Below are 12,635 nucleotides of genomic sequence, written 5' to 3' on the forward strand. Positions count from 1 at the left end.
GAATGAGAACAAATGAGACAACATATGATTAGACCACAATGAGGGTAAGAAACAGCACTAATCTATATGAGATGTGTGATTGTGTCACACAGTAAATTGCCTGCCTGTGATTTGCCTGGATATACTGTATACTGTATTTATATCTGGAGTTACTGAATTCTCTTCGTTAAAGCTGCAGGTGTTTCTGTTTTATGTCATGTTTGTATTCGGCGAACATGAATATGCACAGGAGTGTGTGTGTGTAGCTCGGGGGGCTGCTGTGTTTTTTTTTTTTTTTACTACAGAGGGAGATAACGGCGAGGATTCTGGAAATGAGAGGATGCTGGTGGGAAAAATAGGGAGAGATTGGAGCTAACGTTCTGCTGCTGATTAAAATATCCCAAAGAAGGCAATTACAGTTTAATGTTGGAGACCTACAGGCGAACAGCAGCTCCGTGTTTAAAACTATGAGAGTTGCCCACAATTATTCCCCATATATGTATTTAACATCATACTAGCACAGGTGCATGTTGCATAATGACGTTATTTAGACATGGAGGTTTTGACAGAGTGTGTTTTCAGCTGTGGGTTTGTGTAGATATAAGAGGAAAAACACACACAATAAGAACACAAGGACTCATTACTCATTCTAACAATACAGCTAATGTGTGACTGCTTAATTAAAATCAGAAGCACAATGTACCCTCAACCGGTTGCCAATTTCTTCACTGGGTCTAGCCCCTGTCAGTGAATTTTGTGCATTTTTTAATCTCTGTTTCAAGGTAAAGTCACACAGATTAAATTTGGGCATTGTGGGCTGATAGTGGAACACTGGGTTAGCTGTATGGGGATGGTAAAACTGATTATCAACACAGTTTTTAATGTGACAATGTCAGGGTGTGAATATTATATATATATATATATATATTTAAATGAAGGTCTGACAGCATGTGATGCAAAGATAGAAAGGTAAATGTTAATGAGAAAAGGCTCCACGCACAGACAGAAGGTGTCTAATGATTTTTTTTGCAGGCTTTGAGACCATAAACAAAATCATTTTTCAGTCAACATTACAATAATTTTGTTTTTGCATTGCATTGCATTGCTTGATGTAGTTGTTGGGTCCTATCTCACCCTTTGTAACTGAACTTCTCCTTTAGATTAGTCTCAAAACATGGATCGTTAAATTAGATTATCTAAATGATATTCTTCTATTAATGAGGATGTGCTTTTTTACATGCAGCAGCAATTTCTCAGCTCATTTATTATGCAATTTAAGTCGCTGGTGGAAAAATAGAAGCAGCCTACACAAAAAAACAGAGAAATATAAGTAAACATCAAGGAGAAAGCTGACCATATGAATGAGCGCATGACATGCTCAGCACTGCAGGATGGCTAAGTGTCATCAGTGAGTGACAGGGAGAATACTGACACTGACAAGACATGACGTGGCTGTCAGCACTGCATTTACAGGCGCCTCAAGTATCTCCTGCAAGATATCACTTGCAGAATTCTTCCGATTTTTTTTTGTACTGTGTATTACATCAGATAAATAAAAATGTAAATAGATAAGGTTTATAGAAAAATATCCACAAGAGCCTGCAAAGAAGCAAAGCTAGTGTCATAAACACACATATTTGCCAGAGCATAGGCATAGGCAGGAAAAAAGAAATACACTTTCTCAATATCACATTGAAAACAGTATGTTAACAGTTAATCCTGGTGGATTAATATTCCACCTGTTGAGACAGAGATGCAAAAACATCCTTCTAAATTAGTTTGAGGGAAAATTGTGATATGAATAAGGAGTCAGTTCTAATAGCAATGTTTGGCCCTGTAGTGAATAGACAGGCCGGTGAGGGCAGGAGAGCCAGGATATGACCAGACTGACAATATAAGCAGGACAGCTGCCTCAGGACTTGTTTTGACAGATCTGGCTCTTTGGTCTTTGACAGGTTTAAAGCTCTTCCTGGTTGAGGATTCCTTTATCTGGAGAGGGTGAGGTAGGCCCTGGAGTCAGAATTGTTCCATCTCCCTGCTCCCATAATGCCTGGCTGATGACAGTATGTCGTACACCCCTCAAACTGCAAGATGGAAAAAAAAAAAAAACCTCACCACCCTACACACACACACACACACACGTGCACACAAGGGTGCGGATTGGCTGTGTTGTCATGGCAACCCCATCCTACAGCTGTCAAGTGTTCTTCAGTTTCCACAGCAACACCATAAGGTAAAAAGAATAGACAATTACTTCAGACATAATACAGTTGAACGGGTCGAAAAGAAGCCTTATTAGGTCATATTACCCGGCTGCAAAGGTTTAGCAGAGGCAAAGCTCATGGCCATCTTAGTCAGACAGCATGGGATTTGCCTGCTGATTTGACCAAATTAGGCAGATATAATACTGAAAGTGAAGCATTAGGAAAGAGATAACGGTCAACAGGGAATTACAATAATCTCCTGGCTCTGATTTAAAAAAAAAAAAAAAAAATTAGGCAGTGACAAAACAGCAGCAAAAAAAAAGCTTTCATCACCGTTTCAGATGAAGATGAAGCAGTTTCTTTATCTGATTTTCAAGCAGACACCTCCAGAGCTGAGAAGTCAAAGAGTGCAGTACCCTGACTGGCCACTTGAGGCACTTTTTGTTTTTGTTAAAGATGTAAAACTATACAACAGAAATGAAAGAGTTTAGAGCATAATAGATGCACCTTAAGCATCACTAGACCACAAAACAATTCTGCCACATGAAGCCTCAGATCCTAAAGCCTCAAGTAGATCTGTGTTCCTCCCCATTGAGAGGAGTCAGCCGAGGTGGTTCAGAGTAACGCCACTTCTCTGCTGCATTGTTAACATCTGTGTATGATGTTGTAATATTGCTGGACACCTGAGTCACACGCACATAAAAGAACCCCAGATGTATCCTGTCTGTCTGGATTTCTTTCTTGCTCATTCCAAGAGAAATATTTTTAAGTGTATTGTCCAAAAAAATGAATAAATAAATAAAAATTCAAAGATAAAAGAAAAGAACAAAACACCAAAAGAACAGCCTTTCTGCCCTTTGAGAATGTAATTGAGCGACCTTTTTTGTAACTGTCCCTGGAGCCAGCAAGGCTTCATGGCTACAGTGCTGCAGCAGCCTGTGTAAAGCTAATGCTAAAGTAGGAAATGTTACATATAAAATATTTATAACTGAGTATCAAAGAGGATTTTTAAAGAAAGTTTGTCTCTGCTATCGAATGTTGACAGAGAGATCAAACATACAACTTTATCTACCATTTACATTTGCTAGTGGTGTTACTGTATATGTGTTTCTCTAACTGCTTAATCCTTCAACAGTCAGTAGATGCTGGAGTCTATAGTCCATCAATACTGGAAAGACAGGGGGTGAAGACTGGAGATACAGCCCAGATACATTCTTTCTGTGAGAAACAGTGCTAATTAGCAGCACTGTATCCAGGATATTTGACATACTAGGTCAATGAATACAAATACGAGCCCGTCTGTGTGCCTACCCTCACCTACAGTGTGCCATCATATTTGAATAATGACATTAAGAACAAGACCACAAATGCAAGCCAGATTTCTCTATTGGTCTACCAGTGGGGCCAAATTTAGGACTCGCTGGAATGATTATATCTGTCACAGGAAGCTGGAGGACGTGGCTAGAGACAGAAAGGCCTGGCCATCGATGCTCCCACAGCTGCTGCCACAGCCGCGAGCACTCCCCCACACTGACATGAATATCATTTTGAGGAAAATACAGCTCTGAATATCATGGTATTATTTTATATCAGATCCATCCAATACATCATGGGGATGCCCCTATTGGATAAATGGTAAAACTCTAAACATGGCAGCTCAGCTTCTTTTACTCTCTGCTTCTCTTCAATGAGACTTTTGTAAGTTAGAATCTGGTCGATTAAACATCTTAGTTACACTGAATTCCTCAGTGCAAACCAAGTTTCAAAACATTTTGTTTTCCATTTCTCTCAAAGCTCTGCTGCCAGCTCTTGAAGACTTTTACAACATTACTGAGATTTCAGTATGTGATATGTGATTTAGTTGCACTTTTGCAATGACTCACGAACAAACCTGAGAGCTGCTAAATAAGGAAGTATGACATGGGTGAAAAGTTTTGTAATGCTTGGCTGGTTTGGTCATGAGTGAACAAGCAAAAGTAAGTAAAATGAGTGGGAAATGTTCACAGCTCACTGCGAAAAAAAAAACTCAGTCAGGGCTATATCTGGACAGCATGAGATTCTGACAGCCTAGAGGTGCGGGCCATCAATGCATTTAGAATGTGATTCTAATCAAAGTGACGAGTGCACTGAGGGTCGGCAGGGATGAGAACAGCGTGGAGTGGCAAAATAATGTCAGCCAGTGTGACAGCAGCGCCATAATCTACAGCCCCTTTTTGACACTCACACAGATCGACCACTTATTGGTATAAATAATTCATCACCAAATGAGGGCATTAACATTGTCACCCGGTTGCAGAATGCCTTCTGACATCCTTCTTGACTGCTCTTGAAGAACACTGATTTTATTGTGTTTTCCACTTAGGAAAAAAGGTGTGCCGAATTTAAAGCAGCTACACCCACAGAGAGGGCAGCGTGACTTTGCTCCTAGCGTCTAAGCTAAGGTAATGTTTTTTTTTTCTATTAGTATTGGTTGTCTCAGTTTTATGTTTATGTTTGAATCAGAGTACTTCAAAAACATAGTAACTGCTCTTTAAAACTGATGCTCGGTGTCAGTTTTCACCCTCACTGGCTGCCATCATGGTTACAAAGCAGATGGGCAGAGACCATTGACCAGATTTCAAGGAATCTGCAGCCACTGTGGAGGGGGTGGTGAACTAACATTACAATATGCAAAGCCTATTGTCAGATAATGCAGATTATTAATTATCCAAACCAAAAAAGTGTACTGTGTACTCTCAACACATTCGGTATCTTGACGTTCTGTTTACTTGAACTTGCTTGTGATGTGTTTACTGTGAACAAGTGCCGAACTTTACATTGTTTCCTCATGGTATACACCAATAAAGTGTGAGTCTTGTAATCCTCTCCAGACCTCACGAGATTTATATGCGTATAAAAACCACAAGGATCAATTCTGCCAGTGGAAGGGACATTGTAAGAGTTCCTTTATAAGGTACCTGGGTCAGTGGCTGACATAATGGCACCAAACAGGAGGCAGTCAGTGAGGACGAATTCTCCATCTGCCGCTTGGCCCAACAGCACTATCAGTCTGGTGAAGCCGTAGATGGACACCCTGAGATTGAGGACAAACAGACAGACGGAAATACAGTGAGGTCACTGGGGAGTACCAGCCGGAGCAGGCCTATCAGTCATACCTCTAACCACAGCAGGGCTTCCCCCAAAGCAGTCTGGGTAATGGGGCCAGACGCTACCAGCAGGTGAGTTGACCTGCTTCCAGGCAGTGGCTGCTTAACACAAGTGTATGCAAAATGCTGTGACTGCATTTAATTTAATCATATTTATGTGAGTGGGTGTGTGTAAATGACCTTTACTTTAACCTCACGTGCACATAGATGCATCTAACCTCACACACAACCATTTTCACCCCCCTTTTATGGCATCAAAAGGACACAAAAGCAGTATTTTTTTAATCACCTTTTCATCCTGGAACTTAAATAAATCTAAAATCTAACTGCTTCTGAATGTATCTCCCACATGAAAAATGGACAATGTGGGCACAAACTTGATAAAATGTCTATTCAGCATTCAACACTGCAGTCTAGCTCCTGTAACCGATGTATGTAAAGAACTAATCCCATTAGAGTGAAGCATCCCATAATAATCAGTGTGCCAGCGTGTCCTCTGGGGGGCCTTTCTCTCCATCGGTGTAACTATGTTACCATGGTGACAGCACACAGGCAGGATTTAAGGCATTGCCCTCAAGTCAAGCAGCTAAGCTGTCTTATTTGTGTATCCCCTAACTTCAAGCCATTAAAAGGAGGACTGAAGTTAGCATGATGATGCGAATTGTGTGTGTATGTGGGTGCGTTTGTTCTTGTGTTTAAATGACACAGACATGGACACAGAGAAAGAGAGGATGATACACACACAGACACAGAAAGACAGGGAGGAGGCGCAGTTTGTAATTTGAGTCAGTAAATTTCCCACACTCCCCTGATACCACCTTTTCCCTATAGGACCTGGCAGACTTACTAACAAGCACCAGGACTGGACAGAGCTGAAAGCTCCCACATCAGACAAAGAAGTGCACATGTCAAAACCTGTCCTACTCCCTAGGGGGGGGGGGGGCTGTGGAGGTTCCAGGAGAATGCCAATAAATGGAGGAAAGAAGGGAGGAATGACAACACTTTTTCAGCAGGTAGGAGAGCCCCTGTTATTTCAGCTAGTAGCTAAAAATGTGTGTGACCTTTAACTGTGGATAAAATCTGCAATTAATTAAAAATGAAAAGACAATGGACAAAATGTGTAAATAAACAATAAGCATAATGATCATGATCAGACCTATTAACTTTAAAAGATTAAAGGCTTTTATAAAAATCCCTTCATAAAATCAATGGCCGTTCAGTTTTTCTGATCCACTCATTAAAGTAGGAAAACAAAAACAGTGGGTATTATGTTTCCATGCAGGTTTTTCCAAAGTCTGACAGTGCCATCTAGCTTCAACAGGCCAAAACAGCAGCTGTAGCTGCCTCCCATGTCCACACAATGCAAGTCCAAGTTGGGTACAGTGTAAAGCTTTAACTGATATTGTCATTTATCATTGTAATAAAAGCACAGGTGTAATTATGATGGCTTGAAGTCATGAAGTCACATGAAGTCAGTCTGTTTTAGGTTTCTGCTATTGTGCACGTTGGCACACTGGAATGCCTTACTGCAGCACTTACACAGCAGCAATGACAAATGGCCTCTATAACCAAGTAAACAGAAATCTATGCAGCTGCAAAAATTATATCCACAGCTGCAAGAAAATGTAGGTAATTACAGATATGATCCAGAAAGGGCCTTATGCATATATATATATATATATATATATATATATATTACATCATTATAGGAAAACATTTTGTTTCCGTTTGTGAGTCAATTATAGTAATAGATTTTATGAAATGTATACCATTTAAATGAAAACACCCCGGCTCTGTATGCTTTGTGATGAATGTGAATACTTACCCTATGCACACACAGCTGATAATAGTGCCCATGAAAGCATAGGTCAGGATGGATCCCAGATTTCCAGTGAATCGTTTCTAGAAACAGACCTGAATTAGTGACACGTTAAAGGACCAGTGTGTAGTAGTGGGTGGAATCTAGTGGTGTTGCTGCAGATAACTGCAACTAACAGAAAAAAATGCATTCAGAAGAGCATCAGTGTTAACTTGTTGAGTGTTCTGAGCTACTATAGAATAGAGTATGGTGCCCTCCACAGAAAAGCTACCTTTGCAAATCCAGACTTGTGGTGCATTCCAACTGAGCTTGACAGCGATGCATGTATTTTTCATGTATGGTGTTTTCAATTGGAATGTGAACACACTACGTCTGAAGCCAAACTGGCAGTTCATAGCATCAAAAATAGCAAAACCTATAGCAACATACTGCTTTTTATCACTTGCGCATATTCGTGAACCAGGTATTATGACTTCTATCTGCAGGGATGTTGCAATAGACTGTCATCCCCTTGTAGCTGCCTCTAAATACTACACACTCCTCCTTTAACTCTCCCTTACAAACAGCACACTACACCATAGTGTAGTACCGATGTACAAGGAAGGGTCTTTAGATAATGTCTCTTTCCTCAGGGAGGCATGACAGGACCGCAGTCTCACCTGATTAAGGGTGTAAGCTCCATGGAAGATGATGGGTGGCAGGAACAGATTGAAAAGAACCTCCGGATCAAAGGTCTCCTGTAAAAGACAGAGCTGTTGTGTTGGTGACTGACAGGACTCCACGGGGAGCATGAGGGCTCCGTTTACTGAATGAGACTGACTGACAGACAGATTACACACACACTGTTCACTTCAGCTACACTGTGTTTGGCAGAAAGACGCCAGTTTGTTTTCTCTTTGAATCCGAATGTCACAATATGTCTGCGGGTGACAAGACAACCTTATCTGTCCTCTGGTTAAAAAAATAAAATGTTGATAATAGGAAAATATGGGATATGTGAGACTCCAGGCTTATGTATGAAGGCCACTCATGCATTGTAGTTAGATGTTCTTTAAACAACTACATGATGCATTACATTCCCTTAGAGTCCACATATGCTTGATAATTACTGTCCGAGTGTCCAGGCTCAGGCTGATTAAAGCAAAGCATAAAACAAAATGAGACATCTAACCAGTTGAGTCAGTCTTCACCATATGCTCCTACATATTGATGGGAATGAGAAAGAACCAGTGTGATAGGCATGGGCGTTCAGATAACAGTGAGGCAATTTTGTATATATGGAGCTCTTACTATCTGTTTCTTATCCTAGCCTGTGTGATGCAATGCAAGCTGCTCAGAAAGGTAGCCTTTCAAGTCCTTCATCCTGAATCCTTTTTATGTCTATTGTGGGTACATTCAGAGGATCAAACGGCAGCGATATTCAGTTCAGATCAAAAATAATGCTGCTTTCTCCTCATTCCAACATCACGCACGGCCTGCTTACATTGCTCAAAAAAATTAATTCCATTTCAATTAAATTTCAGGACAAGATGTGAAGATGAGGCTTGCTGAAATATCGCTGTGGTCACAGACCTTTGAGAACGGCCTAGATTTGGCTTTTTAATAGACAGAAGGCTGAAGCTGCCTGAATAGCATGAATATATGAATGAATGAAAATAGGCCTGCTTGTGTAAATGTCCTATTTCCAGGGCCAGCCTGGGTGTTGGTGAACATTCACCTGGGTGCTTCAGTAGACATAGGGAAGATTGCATTTTTGTATTGTTTCTAACCCTGGATAGCCCCCTATAGAGTTTAAAAAGCCACCATTCTCAGTAATTCACATTTGAAGTGGTTGCTAGAGCTAGAAATTGCTCCTATCTGTCTGCAACTATCACCCACCTCAGTATAAATTACTTTTTTGTGGCTACAATTACCCACACAGCACAATATATATGCATTTTTTCATTTGTGCAGACTGTGCATGACAGAGACTAATACAGACACTGTAATCAATAAATTATGCATGTGCTGGTGGTTTTATTCTAAGGGCCACCTGCACCACAGAGTCGAGGATGGAGGTGTGTTGTATACACTAATTGCCTCTTCAGCTGAGCAGCACTAAATTTAATCAGACCACAAACTTTAATGCCTTATTCCCCTGTGGCACATAATGGACTCAGTAATGCAATGAAATCCTTATCTCTCCCTGCTAGGTCCCCATATGTATCAAGCTTAATGGCGTGAAGGCTACCCGGAACAGTCTGACCGATGTAATGGCCTTTGTGGTAGCCTCTGCTGCTTTGCTAATGAGACCCCAGCATTCAAAAGGGGGCAAGCCATTAGTGAAGAGTTATACTTGGCCTGGATGATTTGCAAGGTTCATGGTTCGCTACTCCCTTTCTCTCTGGTTGAAATATTGCCCTGAGATTAAGAAACAAATTTTCAAATACACTTATTCCACATTATCTTGTTGGAGACTATGTGCACTGTAAGCCTGGGCTTGTCATTTGGTTTCTTTGATATGACAAATCTCTGTGATCGCACTGCTAAAATATGAAAGCAAGCAGGAAAACAGTAATGATACTAATGACAACTGAAGGTCCAAGTCAAGGCTTAGGCTCTTCTACTTAGCAGCGTTATTAGAGTCACTGACTAATTCCTTTTTAACAAATAATTGCTGTAATTAGTTTTGCAGCACTGTGGTTTAAGGTCTAGACACAGCAATTTTCCTGTTGTACCTTACTGACAAATTATATAAATGTTCTGTAATTTAAAAAAAAACTGTATTAGAATCCCTGTCTGTATAAATTGCCATTTTAATGAGTTTATAGCTTTCACAGATGCAGTAAGAACACATATAATCCCATGGTATACTCAATCTAGTGTGTAATCTACATCCAAGAACTCTGCATCGTTAGCAGTAGATGCTAACAGAGTGTTGGGTGGATTCATTTCAAATATAATGTTTTATACATATTTATATGTTTGTTTTATATAATTTGCGGGAGAGGATTGATTAAAATGTGAGTGTATTGTACATAGCTGTAATAAAGTTCGACTTAACTCTATGTTTTTGTCCCGTTACCTTTTTATTTACGTACTGGTATGTTTTAGCGTAGCATGCGTCTTAGCGTCTCAGTGACTGTTGTCCGAGCTTTTGTGAAAGCCGGCATAATTTCAGAGCAATAATGAATTAGGAATCACTGTGGTGCAATTTATATCCAAAGATGGTCTTTATTTGTTAATAAAGTGTAAAGATAAAGTTGGAATCACAACAGGCATTCAGCAGCAGCCACTGCTCTGCCCATAGAAACACACACGCTGTTTCTCTGTCGCTGCCACCGTTGAGAGAGAGGCTGCACCGGCTCCTCGCTGATATCCAGCCGGTTTTTACTGAATTTACGTACTGGTATGTTTTAGCGTAACCTGCGCCTTGTAGTACGGTGCGCCTTGTGTATGCGCTGAGGACAGAAATAGACCGTGTAACTGACACTGCGCCTTATAATGCGGTGCGCCTTATGGTCGCGAAAATACGGTACATGGAGAAGCCATGCAACAGCATCACTTATTGTGTCATTTAGCTTGGACTGCTTATTAGCTACACCTTCCTAGCAGGCTTGCTAGATAGGCCGATCTGCAGTGGGCCAGTAGTTTAGATAAGTAGGTATCCAACAGTCCAACAATCAGCATCCCATTATGGAAATAATGCATGCTGATCATTAATTGGACTTTTGTGTTGCTGTTTCTACTCTACTTGAAAAGCACTATATCTGTAGATGGTCTTAAATTTAATTTCCCCATGTCTGCACTACACACCTGAAAATGCAATCTCCCCTATCTGCTCCTTAATAAAACCCAAATAAAGGTTAAATTGCTCCTTCGCCCTCTTTTTCTCTGCTCCACCACAACAATAAACAGACCATACAAGTAATTTAGAGGAACACCAATAACTAAGAACCATTAGAGGATGCTGTTGTTGTAAATACTCAGCATACACAGGGGGGAAAAACATAAATGTGATAAACAAAAGGGCAATGAAGAAAAGATTTGAGACAAAATAAAAATACAGTGAAGGTAACTGAAACATTCTCTGCCATGTTGATTATACAGCTTATAAGGCAAATGTTTTAGACAGCCTGCATAAAAACATTCTGCTTTATGTGTGGTGAAGGTCAAACTAAATTGCTGTAGTTACCTTGTGAGAGGGGGTTTGGACAAGTGTGTATTTTTGGTTCAATTTTCCAGCATGTCTGTAAGAGCACCCATGCGATGTGATGTTGACCATCAAGATGTGATGGGTGCCATTTAGACCACGACAAGAGCACATGCTCTGGATACGCTCTCCTCCATCACACCACAAGAATCTCACAGTTAATCCCAGGAGCATACCTGCGAAGGATTACAGCATTACAGACATGTTAATAAATGTTTGGGCTTAATTAATCCTGTTTTATCAATGGTTTTCAATTTGGGGTATGTCTGTAAATTCCTTTTTTTCGCACTGTACACACATTTTCTGAAGATTACCGTCAGTGTTTCTAATTAATTCCTCCGCCTATCAATCATGCAGCTGCTCAATTCAACTACAGACCACTGCTTTCTATTATTTAACAAAGATTGAGCGGATGTGTTAGCTTTTGTCTCAAAGGATATATTCAAATCCCAAAGAATCTGACAGGACAACTATGAATATATAATAAATACGTATTTAAAGTCTTTTACAGAAACAATCATGCAGTGACAGTCCTGCTGAGGATTAGGACAAGCAACCCCACACTGTGCTATGTCTATGTATGTGACGTACTGTCATATTGTGATGAAACCTCAGTGCAACCGCAAACTATTAAATACTGCGTGCATCACCTTAATGGAAGCATCCAGCAGTTAATGAGTCCATGCCATGGTGCGCCTGAATTAAAGGCTCCAGTCAGATGTCATTAATCAACATAAAGCCAATATCTTCATTCAGATGTGGCTGTGAATGTCGGATCATCTCAGCTAAATTACATCGCTGTGATAGTATGCTTGTTTCCATCCTCAAAAAAAAGGTAGAAAGAGCCAAATTAAAAAGCCTCAGATAAAAACTAAATCCTCTTTAAGGCCTGGAATTGATTGTATTTGAATTCTGATTCATTATTTATACTAGGAGTCCAGGAAGTGTTGCTGAATAACGGCTTCTTCCGCACTCTGAAATTAAATTCGCTGAGTCAAGCTACTTACCATAAAACATTGCACCTCCAGTTTCATTTATCAGTTTATACTTGAAATGTTTTAACTTCCACACACTGAGGATGGTTATAAGCGCCACACTAACAGCAGCAAACACCAGTAGGACCGCGCTGCCCTCTCCGTGCTTCACAGAGGTCGACATCTTCCTGCGAGCTGCAGGTCAAACTTTTCGGAAACAACTGTTGTATCAACTTTTACAGAAACATCCGCATCAGCAGCGCTCCGCAGCCGCGCTGCCTTCAAGGCCACTCGGAAATCCCACTTTTCAAGGAAATATCC

At 40.5% G+C, this 12,635-nt stretch overlaps 1 protein-coding gene across 1 annotated transcript in view; it reads right to left on the reverse strand.

Moving 5' to 3' along the window:
- The window catches only part of LOC114452914 (sodium/hydrogen exchanger 9-like), a 52,106-nt gene extending 39,574 nt beyond the window's left edge, over positions 1-12,532 (reverse strand). Inside the window, exons 1-5 of the mRNA XM_028432435.1 lie at positions 12,348-12,532; positions 11,323-11,516; positions 7,808-7,885; positions 7,155-7,231; positions 5,141-5,256 (exon numbers count right to left, since the gene is read on the reverse strand). Coding sequence (XP_028288236.1) covers positions 5,141-5,256; positions 7,155-7,231; positions 7,808-7,885; positions 11,323-11,516; positions 12,348-12,498 — 616 coding nt within the window. The 5' untranslated portion in view covers positions 12,499-12,532. The remainder of the gene's footprint in view (positions 1-5,140; positions 5,257-7,154; positions 7,232-7,807; positions 7,886-11,322; positions 11,517-12,347) is intronic.
- Between the last annotated feature and the right edge of the window lie 103 nt (positions 12,533-12,635).

The sequence above is a fragment of the Parambassis ranga genome, chromosome 20 (genome assembly GCF_900634625.1).
Source record: "Parambassis ranga chromosome 20, fParRan2.1, whole genome shotgun sequence".
In the NCBI taxonomy this organism is placed as follows: Eukaryota; Metazoa; Chordata; class Actinopteri; family Ambassidae; genus Parambassis; species Parambassis ranga.